The 20,469-nt window shown below is 43.1% G+C and overlaps 4 protein-coding genes across 4 annotated transcripts in view; 2 read left to right on the top strand and 2 right to left on the bottom strand.

Moving 5' to 3' along the window:
• The first annotated feature begins 246 nt into the window (after positions 1-246).
• On the top strand, positions 247-798 carry LOC147347550 (histone H2B type 1-C/E/F/G/I). The gene has a single exon (XM_086369907.1). The coding sequence runs from the start codon at positions 318-320 to the stop codon at positions 696-698; it is 381 nt and encodes a 126-aa protein (XP_086226033.1). The 5' UTR covers positions 247-317; the 3' UTR covers positions 699-798.
• A 4,814-nt stretch (positions 799-5,612) lies between these two features.
• LOC147347549 (histone H2B type 1-C/E/F/G/I) lies at positions 5,613-7,391 on the bottom strand. Its single transcript, XM_086369916.1, has one exon. It carries the CDS (start codon positions 7,331-7,333, stop codon positions 6,953-6,955), a length of 381 nt encoding a protein of 126 aa, XP_086226042.1. The 5' UTR covers positions 7,334-7,391; the 3' UTR covers positions 5,613-6,952.
• Positions 7,392-7,604: 213 nt separating this feature from the next.
• LOC147347545 (histone H1.3-like) overlaps positions 7,605-20,469 on the bottom strand; it is a 28,455-nt gene continuing 15,590 nt past the window's right edge. The window contains 1 exon segment of the mRNA XM_086369917.1: positions 7,605-8,004. Coding sequence (XP_086226043.1) covers positions 7,776-8,004 — 229 coding nt within the window. The 3' untranslated portion in view covers positions 7,605-7,775.
• On the top strand, positions 8,049-13,372 carry LOC147347548 (histone H3.1-like). Its single transcript, XM_086369915.1, has one exon. It carries the CDS (start codon positions 9,057-9,059, stop codon positions 9,360-9,362), a length of 306 nt encoding a protein of 101 aa, XP_086226041.1. The 5' UTR covers positions 8,049-9,056; the 3' UTR covers positions 9,363-13,372.

The raw sequence follows: 20,469 nt of genomic DNA, 5'->3' as shown, positions 1-20,469 counted from the left end.
TAGTCTCACCAACACAACCAGCAAAAGAAAAGAAAAAGGAACACAAATTATCTTAGCAAATCAGAGGCAATTATACTTGTAAGCCGAATTGTAAGTTACGCAGTTCGATTGGCTAAAGTGTCTTCAAGGTAGCAACCAATTAAAAACGAAAACTGATGGCACATAATTTGCATACCGCCATAATAACTAGCAAAATTTATCCAATCAGAATGCAAGATTTTACATACCATATTTGCATACTACTTCTACAAATATCACGACCACTGTAACAGCAGCACAATTTTTATTCTGATTGGAAGTTGCTCCGTTTGTTAGCTATGCCTGAACCAGCTAAGTCCGCTCCTGCTCCTAAAAAGGGCTCTAAAAAGGCGGTGACTAAGGCCCAGAAGAAGGATGGCAAGAAGCGCAAGCGTAGCCGCAAGGAGAGCTACTCAGTGTACGTGTACAAGGTGCTGAAGCAAGTCCATCCGGATACCGGCATCTCTTCCAAGGCTATGGGCATCATGAACTCCTTCGTCAACGACATCTTTGAGCGCATCGCGGGCGAGGCGTCTCGCCTGGCACATTACAACAAGCGTTCGACTATTACATCCAGGGAGATCCAGACCGCAGTGCGTCTGCTGCTGCCCGGGGAGCTGGCCAAGCATGCGGTGTCTGAGGGCACCAAGGCTGTCACCAAGTACACCAGCTCCAAGTGATCCCGACAAAGGGGCGTTTTTCATATTTGATTCCAAAGGCTCTTTTAAGAGCCACCCACTTTTTCAGTAGAAGCGTTGTAACAACTACCGGTTGCCAAAATTAGGTTTTCTTGCCATTACTTTCTCCAAAAGCAGCTTGGTGCTCTGTGGTGCTAACACTCCCGATACACAGACCATTAGGTTGAAAACACAATCATGTTCTTTTAATTTAGTTTAGTAGTAACATGGCCTTTTTTTGTTTTGTTTTGTTTCACTGCTCACTAACTGAACGTTAGCCAAGTGTGGACATGCAAGTATCATCTGAACTTCTGAACTGGTGTAGTAGTGTGCTTTACAAACTGAATTCATGAAAAGAGCAACTTTAGTTTTACAATGCTGCTTTTTTTTTTTTTTAATCAGTGCAAGGTGGGCTTGCCAGGTCCGTAGTGGACAAGGTGGTCGGAGCGTACTGGACGCAGGGCCGAGTGATTCCAAACACCAGACCAACCAAGCTGCATGCAGTGGGGGAGACATCCCCGCTGCGGGCAGAGCCTGTGACAGGCCGACCAGGGTAAGCGGAGAGGCACTGCTGTCTGCTGCAATCTCCCGGGGGCTAGTGTACGCATCCATTTTACAGGTGAGGAGATGCGATTTGGTGGGGAGCGGCACCTGCTCACAGCCCAAGCACCGACAGGCTTCCCAGTCCCAGAGTGTCCAGGTGCTGAAAGGCCTTGCTGAGCAGTAGAGAGCTAAAGCTCCCACCCTCACCTCACCCAGCAGCCCCAACTCAAACCCCAAATTTCCAGCCAGTATAGCACTTGGGAGGCAGTTCTGGGACCTTTCCAGTCAAGGAAGCAGAGCATGGCGGGGGAAGGCCAGGCCTGCCCAGGATCTGGAGGCTTGGATGCAGAACCCACCCACCAGCTTCTTCCGCAGCAGGCGCCCTGTGTTCAGGGTGTGGTCCTGGCTGTGACACCAGGAGCAGGCTGACCATGTGGCATGTGCCATATAGGGAATGTAATGCAATGCTTCTTGTATTAGTGTTGTGGTAAGAAGAAAATGTACATGTATTCAATTTATTTGCTTAAAGCAATATAACTTTTCAAAATATTAATGGGAACAAGGCAATTAATGAACATAGTGGTTGAAAAGTGAGTATCACCATTTCCAGAATAGGGCCATTTAGTTGTAAAGAGAATTTGTCCAAGGTTTCTCTAATGAAAAGTTAGACCATTGCCAAACTACCATATTGGGATTCATAACACTGGCAGTTCAGGAAAGAAATGCCCAGAAGGTATTTTGGTGCATCCTCTCCCTTAAACTATGTTACTTTCTCCCAAGATGGATTTCATATGATTGTTTTCATCTCGGTCAGCAAAAAAAAAATTAATGGAAAAACAATTCATACGTCATTTCAGTTACCAACACTCTCCTGTCATGTGAACACATATATAACAGTCATTATAACTTAGCCTTTCTCATAATTACAAACCTGGGAGTGTGTGTGCTTAGTCACTTCAGTCGTGTCTAACTCTTTACGACTACTGGACTTTAGCCCACCAGGCTTTTCTGTGCATGTGATTCTCCAGGCAAGAGTACTGGAGTGGGTTACATGCCCTCCTCTAGGGGTTCTTCCAAGACCAGAGACCCAAGCCTCCTCTCCCACGTCTCCTGCCTTGCAGGTGGATTTTTTACTGCTGAGCCACCAGAGAATCCCCATTTACAAATCTGCTTAAGGTTATAAACCGCTATAAATGACATTCCATATTGAACAAATGCTAGGAGTATATTTTAAAATACTTTAGGATTTCAACCCTGGTAGGAAAAAAGTCATAATAGCCTATAACATTGTGTAAATTACTTTCTCATGAATGGCAGGCTTCCCACTCAAAGTACACTTAAGTTTACAACACAACATACACAAAAATGTATGCAAACATTCAAATAACACAATATACATAAAGAAGAAAAGCAACAACATATATATATATAATATATAAAAATAATAAATATAAATATATAATACATATTTATTACATATACATATATATATTGAAAGAATGAAAACTAAACCATATAGCTGTACTTAAGACTTCATATTATTGTAAATAGACAATTTTTGCTTTCTATAGTCCCAGGGGTAAATACCTAAACCAGGTCTACTACATGAGCTTTAGTGGAGTATACGAACTCCCAGAAATTACATACAATAATGTGTCCATATGTTCCTCCTCCCGCCAAAAGCAAAATATATAACATTCTGTCAAATTTTAAAAATACTGTCATTTACTGTGCTAGATACAATGATGCCTCCGCAATTTTGTCTACCTTTTAATCTCTGTAGTCTATGAATATGTTGGGACACATAACAAATGGGAATTAAGATTGCAGATGCCATTTAGGTTACTTATCATTTGACTTTAAATAGGGCTATCCTAGGGAGTACCCTGGTGGTCCAGTGGTTAGGGCTCCATGCTTCCACTGCAGGGGGCAGGGGTTTGATGCCTAGTTGGTAAACTAAGATCCCACATGCTGGGTGGTGAGGCCAAATAAATAAATAGAAGGTTATCCTAGAGAACCCAAGTGAACCTAATATAATACAAGGGCCCTTATCAGTGGAAGAGGGAATCAGAATGCATATCCAGAGAGAAGGCAGCATGAAAATGATTTGGCCAGATATTGCTTACTTTCAAATCTAGGAAAGGTGCCATGAGCAAAGGAACAAAGAACACTCCAGGTGTCACAAAAGGCATGGAAACAGATTCACTCTTACTCTGACAGCTTGATTTTACCTCAATGAGATTCATTTCTGAATGTTGATCTAAAGAACCATAAAATTATAAATGTATTGTTTTAAGCCACTATAATTGTGATAATTTATCAGACCCCAACCAAAAATTAATGCACCTACACGTGTTTAAGAATTATTGATTAATGTATTTATTCAATGATGTTCTTTAAGATTATAACTACATATCTGAAATTTAGAAGGGTAAATATGAAAATGACTATAGATACTAGTAAATGCTTCCTAAATGCTGCAGACTCACATAATTTTGACATTGCTTTAACAGCAACAGTTTACATTTCCTTTTTTAGCTAGGGTGTCTAGGTTTTAATAGCAGAAATGTTAATTCGGTCTCCTGGGCCCAACGCACAGTGAGGCCAAACTGAAACTTTGGCGTTGGGAATAGAGAAAGGCTTTTTCTAAAGCCTTGCAATGAGAGGTGGTTCAGGCCCTAAAAAGCCTCAAGCTCCTGGGTTTTTAAAAGCGAGCTGAGGGAAGTGGTTTCCCAGGGTATTTGATTAGATTATACAAAATTCTCTCACTGACTTATAAAGAGTAACAGAGTGGTGTTACAAGTGTTAAACTGATCAGATCTTCGTTTCCAGGCTTCCCTAGTGGTTCAGAGGGTAAAGCGTTGCCTGCAATGCAGGAGACCCGGGTTTGACCACTGGTTCAGGAAGATCCCCTGGAGAAGGAAATGGCAACCCACTCCAGTATTCTTGCCTAAAGAATCCCATGGATGGAGGAGCCTGTTAGGCTACAGTCCACGGGGTCGCAAAGAGTCAGATGTGTCTGAGCCTCTTCACTTCACTTTAGGCTCCAGGAGGCATGGAGCTAGGTGGTCATGGTCATGAAGTAGTTAACATCTTCCATTCAGTGGAAGGGTTTTCACTTCTGCAAAAGAAGTCAGAAAGATTGCATCAAATGTTGATACCTCAGTGAAAGTCGCTCAGTCCTGCTCAAGTCTTTGTGACCCTATGGAATATACATGTCAATGGACCATACAGTCCGTGAAACTCTCCAGGCCATAATACTGAAGTGAGTAGCCTATTCCACTCCAGCAGATCTTCCGGATCGAGAAATGCAGGGTCTCCTGCATTCCAGGCAGATTCTTTACCAACTGAACTATCAGGGAAGATACCTCAGAGAGGATCTAAAACAAAGGTTATGGGGGAAGGCCCCATCAGTCCAGCTCAGTTGCTCAGTTGTGTTCGACTCTTCGTGACACCATGAACTGCAGGACACCAGGCTTCCTGTCCATCACCAAATCCCTGGGCTTGCTTAAACTCATGTCCATTGAGTCCATGATGTCAGCAAACCATCTCATTCTCTGTCATCCCCTTATACTCCTGCCTTCAATCTTATCCAACATCAGGGTCTTTTCCAATGAGTCAGTGCTTCACATCAGGTGGCCAAAGTATTGAACCTTCAGCTTCAGCATCAATCCTTTCAATGAATGAATATTCAGGACTGATTTTCCTTAGGATTGATTGGTTTGATCTTGCAGTCCAAGGGAATCCCAAGAGTATCCTCCAACACCACAGTTCAAAAGCATCAATTCTTCAGTGCTCAGCTTTCTTTATACTCTAACTCTCACATCCATACATGACTACTGGAAAAACCATAGCTTTGACCAGATGGACCTTTGTTGGCAAAGTAAAGTCTCTGCTTTTTAATATGCTGTCTAGGTTGGTCATAGCTTTTCTTTCAAGGAGTAAGCGTCTTTTAAATTCATGGCTGCAGTCACCATCTGCAGTGATTTTGGAAAGAAAAGAAAAGAAAGCCTATCGCTGTTTCCATTGTTTCGCCATCTATTTTCCATGATGTGATGGGACCAGATGCCTTGTACTCCTTTCCCAGTTTGGAATCAGTCTGTTGTTCCATGTCCAGACTAACTGTTAATTCTTTACCTACCTACAGATTTCTCAAGAGGCAGGTAAGGTGGTCTGGTATTCCTATCTCATGAAGAATTTTCCACAGAAGGCCCCATAGGGTCCTACTGAACAAAAGAATGTCTAATTTCATGCAGCAGAACTTTACTCACTCATTATAGTATTATTATTACTTCTGAGTATAATACTACTTCAAAAACTTGTCTTTCTTATATGTAAAGTGTAGGAATGATGGAAAAAATTAACCTCATAATGTCCATAAATAACTTCATGAGTTGTATATCTATCTAACATGTTTGTGTTTATTACAATTATTGCATTTTTTTCACACAAAAGTGTTGTCAATGGAGTTGGTTACAATAATTTTTTTGGGGGGGAGGAGGGGGGTAGTGCTGTGGGGAGCTGCTCCACAGGGCTGGCAGGATCTTAGTTTCCCTCCCAGGGATTGAACAGGCCAAGGCAGTGAAAAAGCCGAGTCCTAACCTTTGGACAACTCAGGGAACTCCCATAATATTCATTTTTACAGTAAGAAAGTGAGGCTGTGAGAACCAAAGATTATTTACCTCACAAAATTCAAATTCCAACCAATGTTCTTCTGAGGCAATGTTCTTTCAAAGATGTCCAAATAGAATTGAAAAACATTTCACATCTACAGATCTCTCAACACATCAAGAAGTCTTTTTACAAGAATAACCTCCTCTCCCAGCATTAGGCTACATCTGTCGGTGAATTTGTTCATTTTTTATGAAATCTCGCGACATCCAGATTAAGGAAAATGCAATGAGTATCAAAGTGCCTAATACTTTTAAACTAAGTGAAATAAGGAAAATCAAGGGAAGATTGGCACCACTTCAACGTCCAGTCAGGAAACTAGAAAACTATTGGTTGTTTTTACAAAGGTAATCAAGGGGTCCTGCCATACGCAGGCGCCGAGGGGGAAGGGGGTGAGGGCGGGGATGTCAGGGAAAAGCATCTTTAACCCTGGAGCGAAGGCCTGATAAGAGTTTAGGATCTTAATTCTGTGGGTCAGGCTGATGTGGGAACATAGACTCTGGCCTGAAAAAAGAGGTTGCGGGAAGCTGGAAACTACAATTAGTCGGCCGCCCTTGCTTACCATATAAAAAGAACAAAAAACTGGCCGATTTAGTACAGAACGGAAGTTTGGGTAAATGTTAGACTTAAGAGCCTTCTTCTCAAAATAGAAGCTTCTCATCTCATTATCTCAAGCACCAAACATAACTGCACTTTATATGCCCAGCCAAATTAGAGCAGAAAGAGTATACAACTCCTTAAGTGAAAATGTAAGTGGCTCTGAAAAGAGCCTTTGGTTTAACAGCGGCTGCTGCTGCTGCTGCTGCTGCTGCTAAGTCGCTTCAGTCGTGTCCGACTCTGTGCGATCCCATAGACGGCAGCCCACGAGGCTTCCCCGTCCCTAGGATTCTCCAGGCCACAACACTGGAGCGGGTTGCCATTTCCTTCTCCAATGCATGAAAGTGAAAAGTGAAAGTGAAGTCGCTCAGCCCTGTCCGACTCTTAGCGACCCCATGGACTAGTGGGGTGCCACTGCATTCTCCGTCAACTGTGGCAAAGCGTATTTACTTGGAGCTGGTATACTTGGTAACAGCCTTAGTGCCCTCGGACACGGCGTGCTTGGCCAGCTCCCCAGGTAGCAGCAAGCGCACGGCGGTCTGGATCTCTCTGGATGTGATAGTCGAACGCTTGTTGTAATGCGCCAGGCGCGATGCCTCGCCTGCGATGCGCTCGAAAATGTCGTTGACGAAAGAGTTCATGATTCCCATGGCCTTGGACGAAATACCGGTGTCCGGATGGACTTGCTTCAGCACTTTGTACACGTACACGGAGTAGCTCTCCTTGCGGCTGCGCTTGCGCTTCTTGCCGTCCTTCTTCTGGGCCTTGGTCACAGCTTTTTTAGACCCCTTTTTAGGGGCAGGAGCAGACTTAGCCGGTTCAGGCATGTCTATAATAACAACACCAAAAACACAGAAAGGTCTTGAAATGCCTGCTGGTAAATAGAATCTCGTCTTTTATAGGCGGTCTATGCAAATAAGGTGGTTACGAATATTCATACCTGATTTGACAAGGCATTCGTGACGAGATTATGTAAACTTACCTCCACCAGATCTCTTTTCTTATTGGTTAGACACAAAACAGAAGGTTTTAACCAATCCTATCTCGCATGCGGCAATTCCACCCAGCACTATAACTGCCATCTTGTTGCAGCTTATAGGTCACTTTTTTTCTGCTTTTCCTGTGGCGGTTCTGATTTTGCTCAACGCTTGTCATGTCTGGGCGAGGGAAGCAAGGAGGGAAAGCCCGAGCAAAAGCGAAGACCCGCTCTTCGCGGGCCGGACTTCAGTTCCCCGTGGGCCGAGTTCACCGGCTGCTTCGCAAGGGTAACTACTCCGAGCGGGTCGGTGCCGGGGCCCCGGTGTACCTGGCGGCGGTGCTGGAGTACCTGACCGCCGAGATTCTAGAGCTGGCAGGCAATGCGGCCCGGGACAACAAGAAGACCCGTATTATCCCGCGTCACCTACAGCTGGCCATCCGCAACGACGAGGAGCTCAACAAGCTGCTGGGTCGTGTGACCATCGCTCAGGGTGGTGTGCTGCCCAACATCCAGGCGGTGCTACTGCCCAAGAAGACCGAGAGCCACCACAAGGCCAAGGGCAAGTGAAACGTTTAGCAGTATTATATTCCCAGTTCTGAAAATCAAAGGCTCTTTTCAGAGCCACTCACTTTTTCTGGAAAGTGCTGGACTACTCAGTAACTACAGGAGGCGTGTTCCAATGAAAACGAATGGATTATCTTAGTTAAGTTTTATTTGCTAATATTATAGTGTTAAGTATTGTGTTTAAAAAGGGAAGAGTATCTCCCATATTTGCTAAAAAGGTGCTAAATTGCTAGCCATTGGTCACTTAACGCGCCATAAAGTCTTAGAAAAATTCTTGTTAGTAGCTTTCTAACCTAGCCTATAACAAAAGGTATAATTTGTAAATTCAAAAAATCCATGTTTAGAGAATTCCATATCAAAACATAAACTTGGGCTTGTAGGCTATGAATGACGTACATGTAGGTAAATAACAAGACCGTAATGCCTCATTGAGAGGTTTTGCGTGTATTGTTCACGATATATGTCTTTACATATAAATGCATAGTCAAATGAATTTCCTGTCAAAAAGTATAACAAGAGAACAAAGGAGGAATAGCTGGCCAGTGACATGTCAGGGCGGGATTTTTAAATTTTGCGGATAACGAGATTAGAATTGTTTAGTCCGTTGGTTATTTCTGTTCATAAAATGCAATGAATGAACTACATTAATATCAGTACTAAATGAAACTTCACTGTTATATTACTGTATGGACTCATGTTATACTGGACTATAGACTCAGGATAAAAGTTCGATTATACTTTTAATTTTTAAAGGAAATCCGGTCATATTTCTCCGAAAGGCAAAGTGAGAACCAATTACATCACAGCGCGGGACCTAGGAATCAAACTGATTTGCTCCTATAAATAAGGTCAGAAGCAGCACTAGCAGCATAATACTCTCCTGCCAGTTTTCTGTTAGCCTCATGGCTCGCACTAAGCAGACCGCTCGCAAGTCCACCGGCGGCAAGGCGCCACGCAAGTAGCTGGCCACCAAGACGGCCCGCAAGAGCGCGCCGGCCACCGGCGGCATGAAGAAGCCTCACCGCTACCGCCCCGGCACGGTGGCCCTGCGCGAGATCCGCCGCTACCAAAAGTCCACGGAGCTGCTGATCCGCAAGCTGCCGTTCCAGCGGCTGGTGCGCGAGATCGCGCAGGACTTCAAGACCGACCTGCGCTTCCAGAGCTCGGCGGTGATGGCGCTGCAGGAGGCGTGCGAGGCCTACCTGGTGGGACTCTTCGAGGACACCAACCTGTGTGCCATCCACGCCAAGCGCGTCACCATCATGCCCAAGGACATCCAGCTTGCCCGCCGCATCCGCGGAGAGAGGGCTTAATTCCAAGCCTGCTGCTTTCTCTGTACTGAAAAAGGCTCTTTTCAGAGCCACCTACTTTGTCTATAAGAACTATTGTAATGCTTTCCCTTATTTTACCTCCCTAGGCAGTACGTCAAGGCTGTATATTGTCACCCTGCTTATTTAACTTACATGCAGAGTACATCATGAGAAACGCTGGGCTGGAAGAAGCACAAGCGGGAATCAAGAATGCCGGGAGAAATATCAATAACCTCAGATATGCAGATGACACCTTATGGCAGAAATTGAAGAGGAACTAAAAAGCCTCTTGATGAAAGTGAAAGAGGAGAGTGAAAAAGTTGGCTTAAAATTCAACATTCAGAAAACGCAGATCATGGCATCCGGCCCCATCACTTCATGGGAAATAGATGGGGAAACAGTGGAAACAGGGTCAGACTTTATTTTGGGGGGCTCCAAAATCACTGCAGATGGTGACTGCAGCCATGAAATTAAAAGACGCTTACTCCTTGGAAGGAAAGTTATGACCAACCTAGATAGCATATTCAAAAGCAGAGACATTACTTTGCCAACAAAGGTCCGCCTAGTCAAGGCTATGGTTTTTCCTATGGTCATGTATGGATGTGAGAGTTGGACTGTGAAGAAAGCTGAGCGCCGAAGAATTGATGCCTTTGAACTGTGGTGTTGGAGAAGACTCTTGAGAGTCCCTTGGACTGCAGGGAGATCCAACCAGTCCATTCTGAAGGAGATCAGCCCTGGGATTTCTTTGGAGGGAATGATGCTAAAGCTGAAACTCCAGTACTTTGGCCACCTCATGCGAAGAGTTGATTGATTGGAAAAGACTCTGATGCTGGGATGGATTGGGAGCAGAAGGGAAAGGGGACGACAGAGGATGAGATGGCTGGATGGCATCACTGACTCGATGGACGTGAGTCTGAGTGAACTCCGGGAGTTGGTGATGGACAGGGAGGCCTAGCGTGCTGCGATTCATGGGGTCGAAAAGAGTCGGACATGACTGAGCGACTGAACTGAACTGAACTGACTGAGGCAGTTAATTGGAGAAGGCAATGGCACCCCACTACAGTACTCTTGCCTGGAAAATCCCATGGATGGAGGAGCCTGGTGGGCTGCAGTCCATGGGGTCGCTAAGAGTCGGAGAGGGAAGGGCTAAGAGTTGGACAGGAAGGACTGAGCGACTTCACTTTCACTTTTCACTTTATGCATTGGAGAAGGAAAAGCAACCCACTCCAGTACTCTTGCCTGGTGAATCTCAGGGACAGGGGAGCCCGTCTATGGGGTTGCACAGAGTCGGACACCACTGAAGCGACTTAGCAGCAGCAGCAGGCAGTTAATAAGCAATAATGGCAAGAAAAAACCCTCTCTACTCCTCTTTTTCTGCCTAAGGCAGGATATAAATTCTATCCTGGAGACGGCTGTAGACATGTCAGAGTAGAGAGGCTCCACAGAAATTTGCTAACAACCCTGGGTTAGTTTGCTCCCATATATTTACCTTCTCACAGTTTGCTGCCCTTAGAAGCCTAAAATTGCTTTTCTTTGCATTGTCATTTCTCTACAAATCAATTCTTTGATGAAGACACTATGTAAACTGAAGTTCTAACCCACGTCTTTAAATTAGTTTTTCCTGAGTCTCTTCCCCAAGGAGAAGTGCAAAAACCCAAAATGACTGTCTGAGGAAGCCTTACAAATAGCTGTGAAAAGAAGAGAAGCATAAAGCAAAGGAGAAAAGGAAAGATATAAGCATCTGAATGCAGAGTTTCAAAGAATAGCAAGAAGAGATAAGAAAGCCTTCCTCAACAATCAATGAAAAGAAATAGAGGAAAACAGAATGTGAAGGATTAGAGATCTCTTCAAGAAAAGTAGAGATACCAAGGAACATTTCATGCAAAAATGGGCACAGAAATGGTATGGACCTAACAATAGCAGAAGATATTAAGAGGAGGTGGCAAGAATACGCAGAACTATACAAAAGATCTTCATGACCCAGATAAACACGATGGAGTGATCACTTAACCTACAGCCAGATATCCTGGAATGCGAAGTCAAGTGGGCCTTAGGAAGCATCACTGTAAACAAAAGTACCAGAGGTGATAGAATTCTGGTTGAGCTATTTCAAATCCTAAAAGAGGATTCTGTGAAAGTGCTACACTCAATTCGCTAGCAAATTTGGAAAACTCAGCATTGGCCACAGGACTGGAAGAGGTCAGTTTTCATTCTAATTCCAAAGAAAATCAATGCCAAAGAATGTTCACACTACCGCACAATTGCATTCACCTCACACGCTAGCAAAGTAATGCTCAAATGTCTCCAAGCCAGGCTTCAACAGTACAGGAACTGTGAACTTCCAGATGTTCAAGCTGGATTTAGAAAAGGCAGAGGAACCAGAGATCAAGTTGCCAACATGCATTGGATCATGAAAAAAGCAAGAGACTTCCAGAAAAACATCTACTGCTTTACTGACTATGCCAAAGCCTTTGACTGTATGGACCACAACGAACTGAGGAAAATTCTGAGAGTTCTGAATACCAGACCAACTGACCTGCCTCTTGAGAAATCTGTATGCATTTCAGGAAGCAACAGTTAGAACTGGACATGGAACAATGGACTGGTTAAAGATAGTGAAAGGCTGTATAATGTCAAGACTGTATATTATCATGCTGCTTATTTAACTTATATGCAGAGTACATCATGTGAAATGCTGGACTTCATGAAGCATAAGCTGGAATCAAGATTGCAGGGAGAAATATCAATAACCTCAGACATGCAAATGACTCCAACCTAATGGCAGAAAGTGAAGAAGAACTAAAGAGCCTCTTGATGAAAGTGAAAAAGGAGCGTGAAAAAGTTGGCTTAGAACTCAACATTCAGAAAATGCAGATCTTGGCATCTGATCCCATCAGTTCAGTTCTGAACTGATTTAGTTGTGTCCGACTCTTTGCAACCCCATGAATCGCAGCACGCTAGGCCTCCCTGTCCATCACCAACTCCCAGAGTTCACTCAGACTCACGTCCATCGAGTCAGTGATGCCATCCAGCCATCTCATCCTCTGTCGTCCCCTTCTCCTCCTGCCCCCAATCCCTCCCAGCATCAGAGTCTTTTCCAATGAGTCAACTCTTCGCATGAGGTGGCCAAAGTACTGGAGTTTCAGCTTCAGCATCATTTCCTCCAAAGAAATCCCAGGGCTGATCTCCTTCAAGATGGACTGGTTGGATCTCCTTTCAGTCCAAGGGACTCTCAAGAGTCTTCTCCAACACCACAGTTCAAAAGCATCAATTCTTGGGCGCTCAGCCGTCTTCACAGTCCAACTCTCACATCCATACATGACCACAGGAAAAACCATAGCCTTGACTAGGCGGACCTTTGTTGGCAAAGTAATGTCTCTGCTTTTGAATATGCTGTCTAGGTTGGTCATAACTTTCCTTCCAAAGAGTAAGCGTCTTTTAATTTCATGGCTGCAGTCACCATCTGCAGTGATTTTGGAGCCCCCCAAAATAAAGTCTGACCCTGTTTCCACTGTTTCCCCATCTATTTCCCATGAAGTGGTGGGACTAGATGCCATGATCTTTGTTTTCTGAATGTTGAGCTTTAAGCCAACTTTTTCACTCTCCACTTTCACTTTCATCAAGAGGCTTTTGAGTTCCTCTTCACTTTCTGCCATAAGAATGGTGTCATCTGCATATCTGAGGTTATTGAAATTTTCCCGGCAATCTTGATTCCAGCTTGTGCTTCTTCCAGTCCAGCATTTCTCATGATTTATTCTGCATATAAGTTAAATAAACAGGGTGACAATATACAGCCTTGACATACTCCTTTTCCTAACTGGAACCAGTCGGTTGTTCCATCTGCAGTTCTAACTGTTGCTTCCTGACCTGCATACAAATTTCTCAAGAGAGAGATCAGCTGGTCTGGTATTCCCATCTCTTGAAGAATTTTCCACAGTTTATTGTGATCCACACAGTCAAAGGCTTTGGCATAGTCAATAAAGCAGAAATAGATGCTTTTCTGGAATTCTCTTGCTTTTTCCATGATCCAGCAGATGTTGGCAATTTGATCTCTGGTTCCTCTGCCTTTTCTAAAACCAGCTTGTACATCTGGAAGTTCACAGTTCACATATTGCTGAAGCCTGGCTTGGAGAATTTTGAGCATTACTTTACTAGCATATGAGATGACTGCAATTGTGTGGTTGTTTGAGCATTTTTTGGCATTGCCTTGCTTTGGGATTGGAATGAAAACTGACCTTTTCCAGTCCTGTGGCCACTGCTGAGTTTTCCAAATTTGCTGGACTATTGAGTGCAGCACTTTCACAGCATCATCTTTCAGGATTTGAAAGAGCTCAACTGGAATTCCATCACCTCCACTAGCTTTGTTCATAGTGATGCTTCCTAAGGCTGACTTGATTTCACATTCCAGGATGTCTGGCTCTAGGTCAGTGATCACACCATGGTGATTATCTGGGTCGTGAAGATCTTTTTTGTACAGTTCTTCTGTGTATTCTTGCCAACTCTTCTTAATATCTTCTGCTTCTGTTAGGTCCATACCATTTCTGTCCTTTATTGAGCCCATCTTTGCATGAAATGTTTCCTTGGTATCTCTAATTTTCTTGAAGAGATCTCTAGTTTTTCCCATTCTATTGTTTTCCTCTATTTCTTTGCATTGATTGCTGAAGAAAGCTTTCTTATCTCTTCTTGCTATTCTTTGGAACTCTGCATTCAGATGCTTATATCTTTCCTTTTCTCCTTTGCTTTTTGCTTCTCTTCTTTTCACAGCTATTTGTAAGGCCTCCCCAGACAGCCATTTTGCTTTTTTGAATTTCTTTTCCATGGGGATGGTCTTGATCCCTGTCTCCTGTACAATGTCACGAACCTCCATCCATAGTTCATCAGGCACTCTGTCTATCAGATCTAGGCCCTTAAATCTATTTCTCACTTCCACTGTATAATCATAAGGGATTTGATTTAGGTCATACCTGAATGGTCTAGTGGTTTTCCCTACCTTCTTCAATTTAAGTCTGAATTTGGCAATAAGGAGTTCATGATCTGAGCCACAGTAAGCTCCTGGTCTTGTTTTAGCTGACTATATAGAGCTTCTCCATCTTTGGCTGCAAAGAATATAATCAATCTGATTTCAGTGTTGACCATCTGCTCATGTCCATGTATAGAGTCTTCTCTTGTGTTGTTGGAAGAGGGTGTTTTTTCTGACCAGTGCATTTTCTTGGCAAAACTCTATTAGTCTTTGCCCTGCTTCATTCCGTATTCCAAGGCCAAATTTGCCTGTTACTTCAGGTCTTTCTTGACTTCCTACTTTTGCATTCCAGTCCCCTATAATGAAAAGGACATCTTTTTGGGGTGTTAGTTCTAAAAGGTCTTGTAGGTCTTCATAGAACTGTTCAACTTCAGCTTCTTCAGCATTACTGGTTGGGGCATAGACTTGGATTACTGTGATATTGAATGGTTTGCCTTGGAAACGAACAGAGATCGTTCTGTCGTTTTTGAGATTGCATCCAAGTACTGCATTTCGGACTCTTGTTGACCATGATGGCCACTCCATTTCTTCTGAGGGATTCCTGCCCACAGTAGTAGATATAATGGTCATCTGAGTTAAATTCACCCATTCCAGTCCATTTTAGTTGGCTGATTCCTAGAATGTCTACATTCACTCTTGTCATCTCTTGTTTGACCACTTCCAGTTTGCCTTGATTCATGGACCTGACATTCCAGATTCCTATGCAATATTGCTCTTTACAGCATCGGACCTTGCTTCTATCACCAGTCACATCCACAGCTGGGTATTCTTTTTGCTTTGACTCCATCCCTTCATTCTTTCTGGAGTTATTTCTCCACTGATCTCCAGTAGCATATTGGGCACCTACTGACCTGGGGAGTTCCTCTTTCAGTATCCTATCATTTTACCTTTTCATACTGTTCATGGGGTTCTCAAGGCAAGAATACTGAAGTGGTTTGCCATTCCCTTCTCCAGTGGACCACATTCTGTCAGATCTCTCTATCATGACCCGAACGTCTTGGGTTGCCCCACGGGTATGGCTTAGTTTCATTGAGTTAGACAAGACAGGTGCAGGAGGGCCTAGAGGAGCTATCCCCCGTTGAAGGTCAGGAATGGCGGCAGTGAGGAGATACCCCTCGTCCAAGGTAAGGAGCAGCGGTTGCGCTTTGCTGGAGCAGCCGTGAAGAGATACCCCACGCCCAAGGTAAGAGAAACCCAAGTAAGATGATAGCTGTTGCAAGAGGGCATCAGAGGGCAGACACACTGAAACCATACTCACAGAAAACTAGTCAATCTAATCACACTAGGACCACAGCCTTGTCTAACTCAATTTCTAACCCCTTCTCCTGCCTCCAATCCCTCCCAGCATCAGAGTCTTTTCCAATGAATCAACTCTTCGCATGAGGTGGCCAAAGTACTGGAGTTTTAGCTTCAGCATCATTCCCTCCAAAGAAATCCCAGGGCTGATCCCCTTCAGAATGGACTGGTTGGATCTCCTTGCAGTCCAAGGGACTCTCAAGAGTCTTCTCCAACACCATAGTTCAAAAGCATCAATTCTTCGGCGCTCAGCTTTCTTCACAGTCCAACTCTCACATCCATACATGACCACAGGAAAAACCATAGCCTTGACTAGACAGACCTTTGTTGGCAAAGTAATGTCTCCGCTTTTAAATATGCTGTCTAGGTTGGTCATAACTTTTCTTTCAAGGAGTAAGTGTCTTAATTTCATGGCTGCAGTCACCATCTGGTCTCATCACTTCGTGGCAAATAGATTGGGAAACAATGGAAACAGTGACAGACTTTATTTTGGCGGGGTCCAAAATCACTGTAGGTGGTGACTCCAGCCATGAAATTAAAAGACGCTTGCTACTTGGAAGAAAAATGATGACCAACCTAGATAACATATTAAAAAGCAGAGACATTACTTTGGCAATAAAGGTCAGTCTAGTCAAGGCTATGGTTTTTCCAGTAGTCATGTATGGATGTAAGAGTTGGAGTATAAAGAAAGCTGGGTGCTGAAGAATTGATGCCTTTGAAATGTGGTGTTGGAGAAGACTCTTGGGAGTACCTTGGACTGCAACGAGATCCAACCAGTCCATCCTAAAGTAAATCAGTCCTGAATATTCATTGGAAGGAGTGATGCTAAAGCTGAAACTCCAATACTTTGGCCACCTAATGCATAGAACTGACTTATTTGAAAAGACCCTGATGCTGGGAATGATTGAAGGTGGGAGGAGAAGGGGACGACAGAGAATGAGATGGTTGGATGTCATCACCGACTCAATGGACATGAGTCTTGGTAAACTCCGGGCGTTGTTGATTGCCAAGGAGGACTGCTGTGCTACAGTCCATGGGGTTGCAAAGAGTTGGACATGACTGAATGACTGAACTCAGGTGAACTGGGTCTCTTCCTCTGCATGTATGAATATACGTTTAATAGTCCTATTTATTTTTCCTTTGCTAATCCAAAATCAAGAGGTATAGAGGAAATATTTACAACCTCCATTACCACTACTACCACCACCACCATCACAATCAGGGAAGAAGGGAAGAAGGTTGAATTCAAGTTAAAAGAGCAATTTAGATCAAAAAGGTTTATTGAATTATATTATAACCTTTACCTTTTCTACTAGATAAAGATAATATTTCTCTGTAATGGACAAAAATATCCCACCTCCTTTTCCTTTTGCCTTCAGTCTTTCCCAGCATCAGTGTTTTTTCCAATGAATCACCTCTTCTCATCAAGTGGCCAATGTATTGTAGGTTCAGCGTAATACGTAATTAAACAGAAATACCTTCCTTTAGAAAAACTAAAAAACAGATCTGCAGACATTTTAGACTATATTTTCATATGACAACGAAAGGAAATTCAGTCCATTCTTTTACCTTAATTTAATATTTAGATATATCTTAGCAGATTTCAGAGGTTTTTCTGTAGTGGCCAGAGCATTTCCTTGGTCCACAATGAACTCATGCTTGATGCAGAATCTGCTTTCCTGTCTGCAATTTCCATCTTACTTTGTGCTGCTTATCAATGATGATTTGCCATGGCATTGAGAGACAAGTGTGCAATATCCCAGGCCTAAAGATAAAGGTGACAGGAACAACACATCTCTTAGACTGTCTTTATTTCCAATGTCCCAGTCTCCAGTCACAAGCACATAATATCACATTTCTTTTTTTTTAAACAAAAAAATTATGATCAACAAATAAAAATGAATTTGTGTCAAAGAGCTTCACTTTTCAATAAATGAACCAACAGGTAAAATGCTGTATTAAGTTCAAAGAACGTTTAAGAAATTAGAATATTTATAGACAATGTAAGAAATGTTAGGATAAGATTATTAAAATTATTTTATTAATCCAAGAGGTTAGAAATCTTTGGAGTTATATCTGTTTCACCTTACCAAAGTGATTTGCCTTTCTACCAAATAAGGCCTTTGCAAGTTAAGTAAATTCACTTAATTTGGTACTTACAATCAATAGTAAATAGATGATCAAAGTACATTTTCACAGAATCCTTCAGTGGCCTTGTATATTGGACATCATGAACTCCTTTTTTCCTTGCTTCCAGTTCAGTTCAGTTCAGTCACTCAGTTGTGTACAACTCTTTGCAACTCCATGAACCAGAGTATGCCAGGCCTCCCTGTTCAACACCAACTCCCAGAGTCTACCCAAACCCATGTCCATTGAGTCGGTGATGCCATCCAACCATCTCATCCTCTGTCGTCCCCTTCTGCTCCTGCCATCAATCTTTTCCAGCATCAGGGTCTTTTCAAATGACTCAGCTCTTCGCATCTGGTGGCCAAAGTATTGGAGTTTCAGCTTCAACATCAGTCCTTCCAATGAACACCCAGGACCAATCTCCTTTAGGATGGACCGGTTGGATCTCCATGCAGTCCAAGGGACTCTCAAGAGTCTTCTCCAACACCACGGTTCAAAAGCATCAATTCTTCAGTGCTCAGCTTTCTTCACAGTCCAACTCTCACATCCATACATGACCAATGGAAAAAACATAAATGTGACTAGATGGACCTTTGTTGGCAAAGTAATGTCTCTGCTTTTGAATATGCTATCTAGGTTTGGTCATAACTTTCCTTCCAAGGAGTAAGCGTCTTTTAGTTTCACGGCTGCAATCACTATCTGCAGTGATTTTGGAGCCCCCCAAAATAAAGTCTGACACTGTTTCCACTGTTTCCCCATCTATTTCCCATGAACTAATGGGACCAGATGCCATAATCTTAGTTTTCTGAATGTTGTGCTTTCAGCCAACTTCTTCACTCTCCTCTTTCACTTTCATCAAGAGGCTCTTTAGTTTTTCTTCACTTTCTGCCATAAGGCTGGTGTTATCTGCATATCTGAGGTTACTGATATTTCTCCTGGCCATCTTGATTCCCTCTTGTGCTTCCTCCAGCCCAGCACTGCTCATGATGTACTCTGCATATAAGTTAAATAAGCAGGGTGACAATATACAGCCTTGACATACTCCTTTTCCTAACTGGAACCAGTCGGTTGTTCCATCTGCAGTTCTAACTGTTGCTTCCTGACCTGCATACAGGTTTCTCAAGAGGCAGGTCAGGTGGCCTGGTATACCCATCTCTTTCAGAATTTTCCACAGTTTATTGTGATCCACACAGTCAAAGGCTTTGGCATAGTCAATAAAGCAGAAATAGATGCTTTTCTGGAACTCTCTTGCTTTTTCCATGATCCAGCAGATGTTGGCAATTTGATCTCTGGTTCCTCTGTCTTTTCTAAAACCAGCTTGAACATCTGGAAGCTCACGGTTCACATATTGCTGAAGCCTGGCTTGGAGAATTTTGAGCATTACTTTACTAGCGTGTGGGATGAATGCAATTGTGTGGTAGTTTGAGCATTCTTTGGCATTGCCTTTCTTTGGGATTGGAATGAAAACTGACCTTTTCCAGTCCTGTGGCCACTGCTGAGTTTTCCAAATTTGCTGGACTATTGAGTGCAGCACTTTCACAGCATCATCTTTCAGGATTTGAAAGAGCTCAACTGGAATTCCATCACCTCCACTAGCTTTGTTCGTAGTGATGCTTCCTAAGGCCAACTTGACTTCACATTCCAGGATGTCTGGCTCTAGGTTAGTGATCACACCATTGTGATTATGTGGGTTGTGAAGATCTTTTTTGTAAGTTCTTCTGTGTATTCTTGCCAACTCTTCTTAACATCTTCTGCTTCTGTTAGGTCCCTACCATTTCTGTCCTTTATTGAGCCCATCTTTGCATGAAATGTTTCCTTGGTATCTCTAATTTTCTTGAAGAGATCTCTAGTCTTTCCCATTCTGTTGTTTTCCTCTATTTCTTTGCATTGATCCCTGAGGAAACCTTTCTTATCTCTTCTTGCTAGTCTTTGGAACTCTGTATTCAAATGGGTATATCTTTCCTTTGCTCCTTTGCTTTTCACTTCCCTTCTTTTCATAGCTATTTGTAAGGCCTCCCCAGACAGCCATTTGCTTTTTTGCATTTCTTTTCCATGGAGATGGTCTTGATTCCTGTCTCCTGTACAATGTCATGTACCTCCATCCATAGTTCATCAGGCACTCTTTCTATCAGATCTAGTACCTTAAATCGATTTCTCACTTCCATTGTATGGTCATAAGGAATTTGATTAAGGTCATATGTGAAAGTGCTGCACTCAATATGCCAGCAAATTTGGAAAACTCAGCAGTGAAAGAGGTCAGTTTTCATTCCAATCCCAAAGAAAGGCAATGCCAAAGAGTGCTCAAACTACCGCACAATTGCACTCATCTTACACACTAGTAAAATAATGCTCAAAATTCTCCAAGCCAGGCTTCACCAATATGTGAACCGTGAACTTCCTGATGTTCAAGCTGGTTTTAGAAAAGGCAGAGGAACCAGAGATCAAATTGCCAACATCCGCTGGATCATGGAAAAAGCAAGAGAATTCCAGAAAAGCATCTATTTCTGCTTTATTGACTATGCCAAAGCCTTTGACTGTGTGGATCACAATAAACTGTGGAAAATTCTTCAAGAGATGGGAATACCAGACCACCTGATCTGCCTCTTGAGAAATATGTATGCAGGTCAAGAAGCAACAGTTAGAACTGGACATGGAACAACAGACTGG

This window comes from Bos grunniens, chromosome 23 (assembly GCF_055505025.1).
Source record: "Bos grunniens cultivar Pamir isolate PY7600 chromosome 23, Bosgru_T2T1.0, whole genome shotgun sequence".
Taxonomy (NCBI): Eukaryota; Metazoa; Chordata; class Mammalia; order Artiodactyla; family Bovidae; genus Bos; species Bos grunniens.
The sequence above is the reverse complement of the archived record's forward strand: the minus strand, read 5'-3'. Positions and strand labels throughout refer to the sequence as shown.